General features: G+C 36.5%; 4 protein-coding genes and 1 long non-coding RNA gene across 6 annotated transcripts; 2 read left to right on the top strand and 3 right to left on the bottom strand.

Annotated features, from left to right (window-relative positions):
* On the bottom strand, positions 189-805 carry LOC104773866. Its single transcript, XM_010498536.2, has 2 exons — positions 535-805; positions 189-464 (listed from the first exon to the last, which is right to left on the bottom strand). Exons 1-2 carry the CDS (start codon positions 724-726, stop codon positions 225-227), a joined length of 432 nt encoding a protein of 143 aa, XP_010496838.1. The 5' UTR covers positions 727-805; the 3' UTR covers positions 189-224.
* On the top strand, positions 7,620-8,524 carry LOC104773861 (E3 ubiquitin-protein ligase RHA2A). The gene has a single exon (XM_010498533.2). It carries the CDS (start codon positions 7,745-7,747, stop codon positions 8,216-8,218), a length of 474 nt encoding a protein of 157 aa, XP_010496835.1. The 5' UTR covers positions 7,620-7,744; the 3' UTR covers positions 8,219-8,524.
* LOC104773860 lies at positions 12,585-13,056 on the bottom strand. The gene is made up of 2 exons (XR_765185.1): positions 12,976-13,056; positions 12,585-12,877 (listed from the first exon to the last, which is right to left on the bottom strand). It is a non-coding gene; the product is annotated as an uncharacterized LOC104773860 (long non-coding RNA).
* LOC104773847 (lipid phosphate phosphatase 2) lies at positions 13,305-15,419 on the bottom strand. 2 transcript variants are annotated; one of them, XM_010498518.2, is made up of 8 exons: positions 15,223-15,419; positions 14,716-14,948; positions 14,548-14,635; positions 14,344-14,453; positions 14,160-14,253; positions 13,847-14,035; positions 13,696-13,755; positions 13,305-13,597 (listed from the first exon to the last, which is right to left on the bottom strand). In XM_010498518.2, exons 2-8 carry the CDS (start codon positions 14,929-14,931, stop codon positions 13,404-13,406), a joined length of 951 nt encoding a protein of 316 aa, XP_010496820.1. In that variant the 5' UTR covers positions 14,932-14,948; positions 15,223-15,419; the 3' UTR covers positions 13,305-13,403. The 2 variants fall into 2 exon arrangements, with proteins under 2 accessions (XP_010496820.1, XP_010496826.1); XM_010498524.2 differs by having other exon boundaries at positions 14,716-14,942; positions 15,223-15,418.
* Positions 15,970-17,185, top strand: LOC109130245 (the record flags this gene model as incomplete). The annotated part of the gene is made up of 3 exons (XM_019239734.1): positions 15,970-16,391; positions 16,496-16,573; positions 16,706-17,185. Coding segments are annotated over exons 1-3 (834 nt in total), but the record flags the coding sequence as incomplete, so codon positions are not given.

Here is a 17,187-nt window from a genome sequence, read left to right as displayed (position 1 = left end):
TTCGTATTTTTGGTAAAACTACGTAAAACTAAACAAAACTAGAGAATTCATATAAGAAAAATATAGAACATGATTCAATTCAAGAAGGAGGCATAATCCTAGAAGTCACATAAAAGAGAGATAGAACATCATGATTCAACAAGAGAATTCAAGGAAAAGATAAGAAACAGAAACTGATTAAACAAGTTTTAAACCAACGTAGAATGATATCAACTCATATAATATCAATCGAAACACAATCTATCCAGGAGATCGACTCGAGTGGTAAGCAACGCCACCTCCTCCCTTAGTTTGGCAATCTCGTCACTCTTCTCCTTAAGCTGCATCTGCAAATTATAGATCTGAGTATGATGGGGTTCAAATTCCTTCAATCTCTCCCAATGGTTATCAACATCCTTCCTTAAGGTTTGGGTTTCTTCTTCAATTGCATCAGCCCAATTTTTCCGCCTGTGCAATCCATCATCCTGCAAAATATATCAACGAACAGACATCATACTCATGTCTCTCAATTGTATTTGATTTAATTTAATTTACCTTATACTTAACGCAAGTAAACCATCTCTTTTTCTCTGTTTCTGTTGGAGAGATCTCATTGACGATTCGTTCGCCACATGGGCAAATTCGAGGCATGCCCAAATCACCATCGGCTATGGCTTGTCGCCACGCTTCTAACTTCCTCGCCCTCTTCTGATCAGCATAGTATGGGTCGGCCTCAAATTGTTCCATAGTTTGAGAAGGAGAGAAATAGATCTAGAATTCGACTTTGAAGATGAGAGAAGGAGAGAAGGTGTACTTTAGGTTTCGAAGAAAATGAATAAATGGATATGTGCGTTCACACTGCATTAGGTTTCGAAGAAAAACGAAATTCTGGCCACGTGTAAAAGATGTGTGCGTTCACACTGCGTGTTCACACACAGTTTTACCGATTAATGCAGTTGCACTAAACTTCCAAATAGTTGTACTTTAGAGGTTTCTCAGTTTAATTAGTTATACTAAACCTTAGCATTAGTTTTTTTAGTTTTACAGTTGATTAAACTTAACTAACATACAATTACAAGCTTTTTGCAACTTCATAAGTTAAAAGTTATAATTCTATAACTTTTTCATGCTTTTGTGGTAATAATTTACAAAGTAACATTAAAAGTGTAAGGAAACATTTGTTGAGATTCTTTCATAAATAATTTAAAATTAGTAGATTTTCGAAAATTATTCATTTATAGTAGAAACCTATGTAGAACATTTATACACATGTATTATACAATATGTATTGGTTTTAGGTAGTACCAATTTTATTATTTTTACCAGTTTTATCTTAGTTGTGCCAGTTATACTCTATTATATACACATGTTGAAAGAAGAAAACATTAATAGACTTCAAATTAAGTTTCAAATTAAGTTTCAAACCAATTTTTACATTAAGTTTCAAACCAAACACAATTGATACATGAAGAGGTGAATCAAACATGAACATTATCTCCAAATAACAACCATTGGAGTCCTTGTCTCCGGCGCCTTTTATTCTGCGTCCTAGGTCGAGTCTTTGGTCGTTTTTCTCCAGCAGATGCATACCTTTTTGTTTTCTTTCTTCCCCCTTTTATTTTCCGATTCGGAGGCATGATCTGCATATCTTGGACTTCATCTAGGACATCCCATCGAGACTTATCAGGTACTAAATAAATTGTCCTGCAATATGCAATTGCCCACAGCTCCGTCCAATAATACTTAGAACACAACTCATGTAACTCGATATCCTTACCTCCATATTTTTGGAATGTAATGAAAGACGCCAATGCATGCACACAAGGATACTTTTGTATATCGAAAAACCTGCAACTGCAACTTCTCAATCGCAACTTCACCAAATAAGGCTTTCCGTCACTGTCAATGACATTGTATTCAAGTTCGAAACCATTTAGCTCTATCACCTTTAGTTTCTCAGCAGTTGCCCATAAATCATGTAAGTAGTTCTCCACTAAAGGCACCAATTTATTTGCGACTGATCCAGACACAGCATCTTTCCGATGTTCATTAAACCATTCAGAGAATTTTTTAAGTATTGCATCAAGCATGGGTATCAAGGAGTACCTCCTTGCATCTTTAAATACGCTGTTCAACGATTCAACACAGTTGCTTGTGTCTAGGTTGTATCTATCTCCTGGAAAAACACATCTTGCCCATCTTTCTTTCTGGGTAGATTCTTCAAGATACTTGGCAGCAGAAGGATATCTTGTCGTAAAAGAAGCGTAAGCAATGTTGAACTCAGCCACTGTGTAAAACCTACTACACTCCATGAATCTCCATGCAACAACGTCTTTGTTGACGTTACGAGCATAACCTTTCACATTTTGGGATAAATGCCATATACAAAAACCATGATGAGCTAGAGGATACACATTAGCTATGGCAGTAATGAGACTTATATTTCTGTCAGTCATAAATACGATTTCAGAAGAATCCCCAACAACGGTTTTCAACATCTCCAAAAACCAATTCCAACTTGCATCATTCTCACCATCAAGAACACCAAACGCCAAGGGATAATGGTGACGGTTAGGATCTTGAGCCGACGCAAAAACAAGAACACCCTTATATCCGTTCTTTAGAAAAGTTGCATCCATAGTTATAACTTTCCTCATGACTTTAAATCCTTCAATGCTAGCTCCCAAAGCTATGAACAAGTACATGAATTTATTATTCTCATTGCAATGCACATATGATCTTGTACCATGATTAACCTTCTCTAACATGTGCAGATAACATCGCAGCATCTTGTAGCTTTCTTCTGGGCTACCTTTCAAATCAGTAACAGCTTGATTTTTCCCTCTCAACGCCGTGGAATATGATATATCAACACCTAATTTTGTCTTGACAAGATCCATGATAATTTTCGGAGGTGGAGTTTCCATTTGCCCTGGATAATCACCATGTAAAAGAGAAGCAACTAATTTTGGAGTGCCTTGTCTCTTACTGTTGCTTGAACTTTGACTAGCCCGAGAGCATGTATGCATCTTGTTGTGCCTTCTAATCGAGAAAATATCTGTATCTCGAATCCTACCACCTCGTAAACCCCAGTTACATCCTTCTTTAGGACATTTGACCACATAACGCACCTTGTCCGACTTTACTATTTCAAAACTAAAACAGTTAGCGAATGAAGCTCTATCCACCACATCTTGCAATGCCTTCTTGTTTGGAAATTCTTGAAGTTTAGTCAGATCCAAACCGTCATCTCATGGTTCAATATACTTACCCGGTTCTACAACAGGGCGTGGCTCAGTATATTCATCACCTTCATCACGTGATTCAGCTTCACCCTCTTTATTAGAATCACCCTCTACAGCCTTTTCTTTGCCTACGTAGACAACAATGGCGTTAGGTCCGATTTCACCATCCTTCGCATGTTGGTTTTCAAAGTTCATACCGACAGAACTTTGGTCCACTATGGGCATTGTGGGCACTGTGGGCGCTATGGGAACTTGCTCAGGCTGAGGCTCAGAAGGGATGACATTCACAAACAACATACATCTTCGCTTCTCATAATTAACAGAGTCTAGATAAACATTAACATCCTCATCATCATTAAGCTCACAATGCTCAACTGTTTCTACCAGTAGTGGCTTGTAGCTCAGCTGCAACTGAACGTTACTTTCAACAAACCCAATCTTCCTTTGTATCCTTGCTTTTAACATCAACAATGTTATATTCCTCTTGAACATTATACTATACATGCGTCCTTCAAATTTAAAATGTAGGCTGACGTTCTCGCATATTGTATCCTGCCAAACCAACCAATATAAAAAAATCATAATTAGTACTACTACTAGTTTTACTAGTTTTACTAAATATACCAGTATTACCAGTTTCACCACATTCTCTCAATCCTATCAAAATCGACTCGAATGGTAAACGAGTTCTAATCGAAAGCCAAATCCATTTCTTATCTAATAGATAGCTCAATCGACCAATAAACCTTTGTAAAACACCCAATGTGCTAAGCTTTCTTCGATCTAAATCCAATTGAATTTCTGAATTTACAAATCAAAAACAATTTTAACAAAAAGCTACTCTAATGAGAAGTAACGCACCTGCATTTTGAAGAACAACTTGATTCAAGTCGAGTTGGTGAAGAACGACAGCAGTAGGAGCTCCGAAGACGGAAGAATCGCCGGCGGCTGGGTTGAGAGGTGAGTAACCAGGTCGGGTTTCTCGGGCTGAAAGAGAGCTCCGACGAACAACTTGATTCAACTCGAGTTGGTTAATAACGACAGCAGTAGGAGCTCCGACGTCGGAAGAATCGCTGGCGGCTGGGATGAGAGGAACTTACACGTCGGGTTTCTCTCGGGTCGAAAGAGAGATGGGTTCATTTTTTTTTTCAAAAAAAATTAATCTAAATCAATTAAATTTTAAGGCTAAAATGAGGAATCGTCTCCAAAGTCCCTAAAACTAAATCGAAAATCTCAAAACTCCCCCGTCTAATTAAAATTTATTTTTGATTTATTTAAAATCCGAAAAATTGGTGTTTTACTCTCTTACCCTACAAAAATAAGAAAAATTACAAAGAAAACTAGGGTTTTATCCACCCACACATAACAAAATCGGATCTAACCCAATCTCCTCTCTCTCTCCTCTTTCTAACTCGATTAAATCCCTTAATTAAAAGAGAAAATACAAACCGCTCTTTTTCTTCATCGTTCTCCTTCATCGTTTGTTTTCATAGTTGATAACGAGGATGGTAAGAACAAGGTGGGGGAAAAAAAACACTAAGATCACACAAGTAGAAGAAGGAGAGGAAGATTCGCAAGCGGTGGTAAAAGAAGGAGGAGAGAAAGATTCAAAATCGGTGGTAAAAGAAGGGTTCGGAACCGTTGGTACAAGGATGAGATAATCCGGTGGTAGAAAGAGGTTTTGAATCCAGTGGTTGAAGAAGAGGGAGAGAGGGATTCCAATGCGGTCATAGAAGAAGGAGCTAACGAAGAATCCCTCTTTCCAGAATCAAGTAATCGAGATGAAGTTTAAGGAGATAACGAAGAATCCCTCTTTATGGAATCAAGTAGTTCGAGCTGGGAACAAACTCGAGAAGAAGTAGAAGCCGAAGTGAGAGCGAGACCATCGACTCAATGGTAAGTTTGGATTCGTATGAACATGTAAAATAAATAAAACTAGTTGGAATTGCTCTTGATGTCTCTCGGAATCAAATTTTTGTGGTATATAGAAGTATAACTACGAACTAGTATTTTGTTATACTGGAATAACTAGGTAGAACTAGTGTGTAAAACTAGAATAACTAGGTAGAACGAAGAGTCTTAATATGAATTTCTGAAACAATATAACTTGATAATACTTGGTATAACTATTTGTTGCAGGAATCCTCCTCCTCGACACCACTATAGCCTCTTAGAATTTACTTCCCCTCGAGTGAGTACAACAAGAAAATCAAGTATCGACGAGGTGTAATATCCATGAGATGATGTTGGTACAAGACATTGGTAAGAAGAAAAAGAAGGGTGTTAAACCGACTGCCGTGGAGGAAGACACCAATAACCGTAGTAAAAGAGTCTTTACAAGGTCATGGACATGTAGAACTAATTTTGTGGGTGTTTGGATGTTCTTCTTATTTCTATTTGTAGAACTACTTGTAAAACTTTGTTGGATTCATATTACTTTTTGGAATTTAGTTGTGTGCAACTGCAATTACTATGTAAAACTAATCTGTTTTTTTTTGTTTTGGATTTTGTCCTGTACAACTAGAAATATTAGGTAAAACTAATCTGGAATTTTGGGATTTTAGAAAATATGAGATTTTCAACAGTTTTGATTTTTGTGGGGAAAAAAATAAAAATAAAAATCTGAAATGTATTTCCACGTGTGTAATATGTGTGTTCACACCTAGTGTTCACACATAGTTTTACCCAGTATAGTAGTTGTACCATACTTGTAAATTTTACAAGTTCTACTTTTAGGTTTTTTCCATTTAATTAGTTTTACACACTCTTAAAATTATATTTTTTAGTTTTACAGTTGATTAAATTCTATTAACATATAATTATGAATGTTTTATGCATTCAAATATTTAAAACAAATATTTATGCAACTTTTTCATCTTTAGTTGGTTATTATTTACAAACTGACCTTAAAAGTATAAGGAATATATTGTGTTGAGTCTTTCATAACAACATAATTTTGCAACTTCTTTCTTATTACACATTGTAACATTTTTTCTAAAGTTTACGAAGACAGTAAGTATATTAAGTACTTTTCGTTTAGGTTTTGTTAAAAAAAACATAATTGTTATACATGTTTTTCCTTAGTTATACCAGTATTACCATGTTGCCAAAAAAACTAGTATATAAATATTACATTATTGAAATCAGTTTGTAATTGAGAAATATGTGTCTTTGCAATCCTTCGAACTTGTAAACCACATTTACAGATTTTTATTGAACAAAAAATGGCATTAGGCCCGATTTTATCATCCTTTGAGTGGAACTTGTCATAATTCTTGTGTCTGCTCTCCGCACTTGCTTAAACAGCTCCGAAATAGTGATGACCTCCACAAACAAAATACACCTACGGTTCTCATTATCAATGGATGTTAGATTAGATAAACACATAGCTCCTTATCATCATAAATAGTAAATTGTTCATTATATCCCACATATGTCTTCAACATTAAACTATCCATGTGACCTTAACAATCTAAATGTATTTTGACATTGTTGCTCATTGTATCCTACAAATACAATACCAAAAAAAAAAAACTCAGTCTGTAATACTAGTTATACTACATTTATCAGTAGTACCAGTTTTACTACATTTACCATTAATACTACAAAAGCTCAAATTGGATGATTTCGGGTTCTATTCTACAATCTACTACAACTCAACCACTGAAATTCATTTGTTATCAATTTAAAGGCTCAATCGACCCATAAGCTATGGTAAATAGCCAATGTGAATTGCATAATTGCATAATTGCATAATCAAATCTATAAAACACCCAAGAGAAAAACCAATTCAATCAACTATTGTTAGATTATTTTGTTGAAGAAGGTATCTGGATTTTGAAGAAGAGCTCGATGCAGCTCCATAGTCGCGAAGAAACGGCGGCGATGGAGAGCTCTGGCGATGAAACAACAGCGGTGGAGAGTTTCGGCGAAGAACGGCGGCGAGAGAGGAAGAGAGGATCGAGATCTATATTTTTTTCTTGTTTTTTGTTTTTAGTTAAAAAAATGAAAGAATAGAAGGAAGGGTATTTTAGTCAGAACATATTTCATTAAATAAGAAAGGAGTATAGAGAATAAAGAGGGAGATAAGAGATTTGTTTTACTTTAAGAGGGAGTTTTGAGATGTTTACTCGGCTAAAATCGTCTCACCACCTCTTATTAGAAAAGGTGAGGGTATGAAGAATAGAGAAGGAGATAAGAGATTTGTTTTACTTTAAGAGGGAGTTTTGAGATGTTTACTCGGCTAAAATCGTCTCACCACCTCTTATTAGAAAAAGTGAGGGTATGAAAAATAGAGAGGGGAGATAAGAGATTTGTTTTATTTTAAGAGGGAGTTTTGAGATGTTTACTCAAGTAAGGAGATAAACAAAAAAAATGAAAATAAAAAAGGTCCGTTGACCCTTTTTAGTGATGTAATAAAAAAAGGAAGACAATGTGTATAGGTTAAGCAAAAGACAGCTATATATAGAAAACACAGAGAGAGAGACAAAAGGAAGAAGAAGAAGAAGAAGAAGAAGAAGATGGGGCTACAAGGTCAGCTAAGTGACGTCTCTTCCGATTCAATCCCTCTTATGCTCCTCTCTCTCCTCGCCGTATTCATCAACCATCTCCGATCTTTTCTTCTCCGTCTCACCGCTAATTCTTCAAACCCTAACCTCCCCGTCGACGACGTCTCGATAGCGTCGGGGCTAGCCAACATCATCGTCCTCGCGGATCAGCTGAGCTTGAATAGGCTCTTCTCGTACCGGTGCGACGGAAACGGAGGAGGAGGATCTGAGGATTGCGTGGTGTGTCTGTCGAAACTGAAGGAAGGTGAAGAGGTGAGGAAGCTGGAATGTCGACACGTGTTCCACAAAGAGTGTTTGGAAGGATGGCTTCACCATCTCAATTTCACTTGTCCTCTCTGTAGATCTGCTTTGGTCTCTGACGCTTGCGTCTCCAAAACGCAGCGTCGCGTCGGGAGGGATTTGATCTCTTGTTTCTCTCTCCACTGAGTGTCAGAGACGGCGGTGATTGATTCTCTCACCTTCTCTCAATCCTCGTCCCCATCCGAGAGATCTACGGTGGCTGGCCACGCACGCGCGCGCGCCCCTTCTTTTCTCGGATCTTTTTTTTTTTTGAGGCCTCTCTCTCTCTCTCTCTCTCTCTCTGTGGGAGAAGACCTTTTGTTTGGTTTTTTTTTCTTACTTTTCGATTTCGTTATGTAAATTTTGAATATACAAATTTTCACCGTTTGTATCTTTTGTCTTCATTTTGAGGTATATAGATTGAGAAGATATATGAATTATGTTTCATTTGAAATCTTATATCATTACAGAGAGTAGTAGTAAATTTTGGTTATGATGACTTGTTTCAAGAATTTGGTCCGGATTTTGTGTATTAAGTAGCTTGGCTTGATAAATTTGGGGATAAGGGGAAAATAATTACAACACACCCTCAATATGTATGTGTAAAGTTAAGGATGGACATTGGAGACAGATGTCTTATAAGAGTTTTTCTATATCAGATTCATGTTTGTATTCACTAACGAACCAGTGAAGACTGATCACTTTGTAGATGATTAATGAGTGATCTAGTTCAAGATTCACCCCTAAGAATATTGAAGTTCATTCACTACATTTACAAGTTAGCCACTTCAAATAAAAATCATCTAGCATTTGAACGTTTTTGAAGTTCGAGAGGATTTTTATTGCAGTTTTTACCAACTTATGGAAACAACTATTGTGGATCCAATCATCCAATTGAATCTCAGGTGTCTTTTCAGAGAACTGTGTGGGCTTGTTAATTTATAACGATAGCAAACAACAATATAGGCTTATAAAATTTACATTTTCAAACTCAGTTGTGGGAATATATAGGCTTGTTAACAATTCTACATTAGCCTTATTTTTTGGCTCCCATTAATATTGATGAGACACAGAAAAGATAAAATTGTATTAATCCATCATTCATCTTCAACATTTTTCTACATACATATACTGTATATATGGGAAATGGATTTCATTTTCTTAGCTAATCTTACCAACTCAAAACGTCTTATAAAACTTCTTTAGTTGGCGTAACTGGAAAACGAGACACAATTAAACGAAAGCAATTTAAATTCCTCAAGATTTTATGTAAATGCTACTTAAGTATCTAATTTATTTAGTTGACAGTAACTATCACCACAAGGGACACTCGTCATTTCATATAACATAACATGAAAATAATCATAGAGTAAAACCACTCACACATACAAACAAACACTAAGTAAAAAGATATAAGAATGATTTTTTTCGGGTAAGGAAAAAAAATCGGACCAGTAACCTTCGATTCCCCAGCTGCAAAGCAATGCAATAATCTCGCTCTCCCCAGACTTACATTTCTATGAAAGAGCGTAAACTATTGCAAAGCCCATCTTTCTCCAAACCATCTATAGTATGTTGTCATCATTGTTTCATATATAAAACACCTTCCATCTCTCTTTTCTTTGATCTTCATCTTCTTCTGTAGACACCATAGCTGACCTCTGTAAGTAAATTACTTGGTTATATATTTCTAAAAAGCAGCAAACTAAATAAGAGGAAGAAGATTGATAAAATAGGCAATATGCAAAAGGATGGAATGATGAGTGGGTCTTATATAAAGGGTCAAGGAGGTTGTCCCTCTCCTTTTTTGTATATAAAAAAAGTAATATGATTGTGTATTAGCAAATGATATTCAAGTGATTGACACACAATTTGGGGCGGGTTTTGGAGTTTAGTATGACGTTGAGGGATAAAAGTGAATTTTTTTAACTTGGGGGATGTGAAAGAATTCTATATAACTTCGTTCTCCGAGCCTCTTGGGTATGTATGTTTTCCCTAAAACCCTTTTTACAGTTTTAAGAGCAAGCATGGTTGCTAATATATAGATAATGAGAGTAGATTAATTTGTGAAATGCTTATTAGGAAGGGGTGCATAGAAAGGCGCGTAGATGGAGAGATAGTGGAACAGTCTTGGCTTTGAGTGTTGTGCAGCTACCTTCTTTTCCTCACTCTACCAAATGCTCTCTTCCACTTTGTTCATACATATATAAAGTTGGAATGTACTTCTTTTTCCGATTTCATTCACGTTGATGATAAAATGTATAACGTGATGTTATTTGACATACGTTAAAAAATTGATTCTAGATGTATATGATGATACGCATAATATATATATATATATATATATATATATATATATTATGATTCATGATAACTAAAAAAAATGGAAAGCATCAATCTACAAAAGTTAGCTTAAAGGCGTTTCATGATTCGTAAACTATTTTCTGTTTCCAATTGTGTTATTTATTTTATTATTCTTTTACTTACTCCATATACTATCTATCTTACATACTAGTCATTACTAATATCGTTGTTTATATAGTTAGCCTTGTATATATTTGTTATGAACTAAATATAAGTTTTTGTGTTGAATATAGATTTGGATGTTCGGTAATGAGCAGACAAATATAAATGGAGCGTTCTCATTTGGTCATCAAGTCGCCGTACGTTCTGTTTATATTGTACACACACATATATGCATGCTCTTGTGTGCTATTTGTGATATTCATCACCCAATGCACTTATCCATCGTCTTGATGAGCTGATGCATTAATAGATTCACAAATTATATTCTCAATGTACAAACTAAACTCATGATTGTTGTAGCCTTTGTGATTATGATCTTTTTTTTTTTTTGGGCAAAGACCTTTCTGATTATGATCAAATAAACATTTTTAAAAGGCACTCAGGATACAAGAAACCAAAACGTTGAAGTGGAGGTGTGCATTAGGGTATTTAGTCACAGGTGGGTTCTCAGTCTCAGTCTCAGTCTCAGCCTCATCGTGTCGTAAACTTTATTTCAAAAATTGTCAAACATCTTTACTTTTTACTCTTTAGTGACTAAATAGACAAAAAGGTAACAACTTTATATCTATTTACGTTGACCCTCCACTCTTACCGTAAAACTGGGACCACTCCTGACGACGCCTATCTCAATCCTGGCCGCTCACACACCGCACTACTCAGATTAGACTGATTTGCATCATCACAACGCACTTTCTGCGTCATTCATTTGTCTTCCTTTTTTGTTACGTTGGTCGTCTTTCTTATTTAGTTGTTTGTTCCTCAATCAATTAGTTACTTTAAATGATCTAAATAATGCTAAATGTTATGTAATATGTGAACGAACACCTTTTCCCTATTAGTAATAGGAGTGTGTGTGTCTCATGGAAGTCAAAGGGAATGCTTTAAGCCATAATCATATTTTTATGTGTAAATAGATGTTACACTTTGAGATATCGAATACCAATAACTAGATTCAGGCTTAAATGCTTTCTACATAGAAATACATTCTTATGATGCATATGAATAACAAGTTCTTATTAATCTTTTATACCCTTTAGGATTAACTCAGTGTCGCTCCAAGAATGGTGAAATGAAAAAAACTCTCCACTAACCCATTATTTTCAAGTTTTTATACCAGAGAATGCTACTACTTAATTATACTAACCCCATTACTGAGATAACTAATACAGGATGATTATTTTTTTTACAAATGTAATCCAAATTCCATTAGAGTTTTTTTTTGTTTTTTGTTAATATCAAAGTAGTAGGAAGGATTCTGCAAAATTCAACAAAGGTAAAAGTAAAAGTGGGAAGAAAAAGGAATAACTTTTAAGAGGAATCCAAGACATAGAGTGCATATTTCATTGGACAAATTCATCAAAAGCCTGAATAAAATGACTCATATTTTTAAATGTTGCTAGTTAAAATGGCCATAAAATATTGGAAAAAACAATCATTGGATACTCAAAGGGATAAAAAGAGTGTGAACTGTAAATTAGAAATTAAAAAATAATGAAATACCCTAAAATTAAGGAAAAGGCCAATCGGACTGGGTCATTCTGTAAGGGATGCGCATGGGCCTCGATCCCCACAAATATCCCTTTCGGATTTTACCTTTTTTGACAAGAAGGAAAATAAGATGTAACAACGTCCGTTTATCAAATTATTCATGAATTCTTACACTAGTCCATCCGTTTTAAAATATATGATGTTTTAACTAAAACACGCAAATTAAGAAGTCTTTACTTTTAACAAGTTTAACTAGAAACAATACTAAATAATAATAAATACTAAACTAATCTAAAGGTTGCATAGAAACTTGAAAACATCCTATATTATGAAACAAAAAACTTTTCCAAAACATCTTATTTTTTTTAGAGGGAGTATAATATATGAGATGAGAAAGTGAAATCAGAAAGCTCAGACTAGCTCAGATGGCTCTGACCTTTCAAGCCCTCCTTCTAGCGTTTTCTTTTCCTTTCTGATTTTAGGTTTTTAGCTAATGGGCTTCCAACAATTATTGGTCTTTGTGATTAGAAGTATTAATGCCTAACCCAAAATACACAACTAAGACTGATACAATTGAAGTACAAGACTCTCCCTTCACTTAGCGGTTCTCAAGCATACGGGTTGTGTCTCGCGTGTTGCTGCTTCTTGGTAATTCCACGGAGGTCTCATCTCGATCAACGTACACGTTCTCCAGTTCTGTCTGCCTCACGCTTAGATGATTCATTCCTGCTGAATTTTGGACATCGTTTCTCGAGTCTGCAAGCATCTGGAAGTACGCATGAGTTCCCCAACCTGAAAGCAAAGCAGTCCATATCGAGATCAGTGTTCCTTAATATCAATCAAGTCAAACTGACTTTATCTTGAAGAGAAGAGGTTCCCCAGTCACACACCATCTGGATCGTACGGAGGAGGGAAGAATTGCAGATAACAAAACGTAGCCACCGTTAATCCTGGACATTGCAGGAAACACATNTAGAAACAATACTAAATAATAATAAATACTAAACTAATCTAAAGGTTGCATAGAAACTTGAAAACATCCTATATTATGAAACAAAAAACTTTTCCAAAACATCTTATTTTTTTTAGAGGGAGTATAATATATGAGATGAGAAAGTGAAATCAGAAAGCTCAGACTAGCTCAGATGGCTCTGACCTTTCAAGCCCTCCTTCTAGCGTTTTCTTTTCCTTTCTGATTTTAGGTTTTTAGCTAATGGGCTTCCAACAATTATTGGTCTTTGTGATTAGAAGTATTAATGCCTAACCCAAAATACACAACTAAGACTGATACAATTGAAGTACAAGACTCTCCCTTCACTTAGCGGTTCTCAAGCATACGGGTTGTGTCTCGCGTGTTGCTGCTTCTTGGTAATTCCACGGAGGTCTCATCTCGATCAACGTACACGTTCTCCAGTTCTGTCTGCCTCACGCTTAGATGATTCATTCCTGCTGAATTTTGGACATCGTTTCTCGAGTCTGCAAGCATCTGGAAGTACGCATGAGTTCCCCAACCTGAAAGCAAAGCAGTCCATATCGAGATCAGTGTTCCTTAATATCAATCAAGTCAAACTGACTTTATCTTGAAGAGAAGAGGTTCCCCAGTCACACACCATCTGGATCGTACGGAGGAGGGAAGAATTGCAGATAACAAAACGTAGCCACCGTTAATCCTGGACATTGCAGGAAACACATATGTGTCCTCCATCAGTTTTGTTTCTCACGTTAATGTTGAATACATGGATGAAGAAAAACAAAACAAACCTATGATAGATCCTCCAAACACATCTTGCCAGTGATGCCAATAGTCATCAACTCGGGATACACCAACCAATGCTGCAACCAGTAGAGGTAGGAATACAATGCAGAGCTTTGCAACATGCCCTCTCCGGTCAAACACCCTGATTTTTCCAGACAAGTACAAGGCTAGAAATCCTAGACCAGCAAACGACCCTGCAGGTAACAAGACTAAGTCATTAGAATCCGCAACAGGCCATCCTATTAGATGAAAACATTAACCATTCTACAGCAACAGAGTTCTCTCATGGCACAAAAAGCTCAAAGATAACCCACTTACAAGACGTGTGGCCGCTGGGGAAGCTTTTGTGTCCCTCTTTGACCACATCCTTATTTCCAGTACACAGAACATCCCTTGTGACGTTGTGAAAGATCTAAAATTTCATTGAACATCACAACTTCAACCAATTAAAAAAAATTATTCATGGTTTTAAAGATTAAGCAAGGAGATGAGCTGTGCTTACCCCTATACCATCAGGGAAACAACGCCAAAAGAAGTCAGGACGAGGTCGACCTACAGCGTCCTTAATAGCATCGGTTATGACACCAGTTATGAGAACAGAGAATAAAAGACCTATAAAAGACCCAAGAGGAGGACACACCTCAAATTCAAAGAGCTACAAATAATTCTGAAAAAATGAAACACCATTGTAAGAAGAAAGAGGTACCTAAAACTGCATGATGCAGGTCATAAACATCATTTCTGATGAAGTAGTAAACGGCAATGACAACAAAGGGGAGCACAACAGCTATCAACTGTCACCAAGAAAACACTTATATAGAAAGCAGCTCCAAGAGTTAGTATAGTATAAAAGGATTCCAAAATGTATATATACCGGGACAGCCCAAAAGGGAATGGTATTGTCTTGAAGAGGGTATCTGAGATCAGTGAGCATATCCTGACCAACAAAGCGATGAAAGGGTTCGATGACATTCAAAACAATTTCGATGACGATAAGCAGGAGAAGAATGAGCCAGTCATGCATGTGGAACCTCGCCACTGTGACTCCATGGGATCTTATTGTATGAGCCCCCAATTGAATTTCAGGCATGCTTTTTTAATCTATAACTTCACAAAGGGAAGCAATTATGCATAAACTGGTCAGATAATAGCTAGGGTTTATGCTACAAGCTGCCAAATATGAATCCTTTTTGGAAAGAACTTGCCAAACTCAAAGTTTTTCAAGTCGGCTTATAACAATACCAGTAAACCAAAACCAAATGCACGATGGCCACACACAAAAAAGAAACACTGGAGAATGTATCTCAATTCCACTATAACCTTTCGTTTGAAAGAACCCATACTGATACTGGTGGATAAGAGAGAAGATGAGTGGGTGTACCTTTTGGGAGTTTGAGATAATGAGAGGAAGTCCGACGCCGGAAACGCACGGAACAGCGCCTCTACACTCTCTTTGTGGCGCGAATTGTGAGAAAACAGGAATGGAGAAAGCGGGAAACAGAGATTTTCTTTGGGTTTTCTTCTCAGGAAAATTCAAAGCAAGGAAAGAGTAAAGATGTTTTGGTTTTGGTCCATAAAGAAAAAGCAAGCCGGCCTCTCTGCTTTTTGCTTTTTTTTTTTTTTTTTTTTTTTTTTTTTTTTTTTTTTTTTTTTTTTTTTTNGTATCAAATATACTAGAAGAACTCAATATAATGATTTAATCCAAAAATATAGAATTAAATCTAAAACTAAATTTATTTTAAAATGTTTAATTTTACTTGCAATATATTTAATTTAGTGGATAAAACTATCTTTTTGTAAATGAAATCAAATCTGACTTTATTAATATTGGTTAGTATATAGTAAATTTAGTGATAAATGATCTAATTTTATTGATTTACACATAACTTTTTAAAAAAAATTGTCCAACATTTCTCTTTTTATTTATTTGTGTATTAGCTAAAATACAAAATATTATGATTGGACAAAAAAAAAACTCACTTTACAACTATACCTTCCTTGTCCTCACCTCAACGCACCACCAAAGGCCATAAAAATATATTAAAAAATCAAACTGTAAATTTGGGCTTTGTAATTTTAAAAGGCCCAGTAAGTATTATAGCGGTCAAAATAAACAATTCATCACACAGCACATTTGGTCGTCTCTCCACGTGTACCGGAGAAGATGAATGACGATCCTTAAAAACACGCCGGAAGAGGTATAGTGGAAAGTGTGAAAACCGAGTCACCATTTTTTTTTCTTTTTCCAAAATCTGGCAGAGACTGTCTGTGCCCATGTCCACCATGCCTCCTCAATTCCCTCTGGAGATCCGCTCAGCTCTCCGCTGGGCTTCCTCCACCGTCTCTTTCCTCCGTCCCGTCACCATCGTCGCTCCTCCTTCCTTCCGTCACCGCACGTCGCTTTTTCCACCACCGAGATGTTGTTTCTCTTCTTCCTCTGTTAAGCTCCCCACGAAACCGCCTCTTTGCACTGCCGACGAGCTTCATTACGTCTCTGTTCCTAACAGCGATTGGCGTCTCGCTCTCTGGCGTTACTTGCCTCCTCCTCAGGTTTTCTTTTAAATTCACTTATTACCACCTTTCTTGCAATTTCTTTTTTTTTTTTTTTATATATTATTTCTTTGGGTTCAAGAATTGGCATTTTCTTCTCTCAGGCTCCTACGAGGAATCATCCGTTGTTACTCTTGTCTGGAGTAGGAACTAATGCCATCGGTTACGATTTATCTCCTGGTGTATGTTGCCCTTCCCTTTACTTTTCATTGATACGTTTAGTGTAGTGAACTATCGTAAGAGGAAGTACTAGTGTACCTTTCAATGAGGCAAATAGATTTATTGTTGATCAAATACGGTTGATGTCATTGCAGTGCTCTTTTGCAAGACACATGTCTACTCAGGGATTTGAGACATGGATTCTCGAGGTTCGTGGAGCAGGGTTGAGTACACGAGTATCTGATCTCAAAGATGTGGAGGAGTCTGCTCACCAATTGTCTAATCAGATAGAATCTACCGCTAGAGCTGCTGCAGGTAAAGATGATGATACTTGTTCTGATGAAAAGCAGGCTAGTGATATCGTGGACAGTGCACCAGCGTCGGATGTTCCAGTTGTTGCTGGTGAAGCCACCACGGCTTGGGACGAGTCACAACTTGTGTCGAGATTGACATCAACTTTCATGCGTTTGTCAGAAAGGCTGTCTGGCTTTCTCAGTGAAGGTCAGTCAGTGTTCATGTCTGCTAAGTTAATTGACAAAATTGCAATGCTTGTAGATGATACACAGCTGTACGAGCGCTTTAATGACATTAGATCGAAGCTTTTGAGTCTGATTGAGTCAAAGCAAAACTCAGGACT

This window comes from Camelina sativa, chromosome 3 (genome assembly GCF_000633955.1).
Source record: "Camelina sativa cultivar DH55 chromosome 3, Cs, whole genome shotgun sequence".
Lineage (NCBI taxonomy): Eukaryota > Viridiplantae > Streptophyta > Magnoliopsida > Brassicales > Brassicaceae > Camelina > Camelina sativa.
This window is presented reverse-complemented; position numbering and strand designations above follow the sequence as displayed.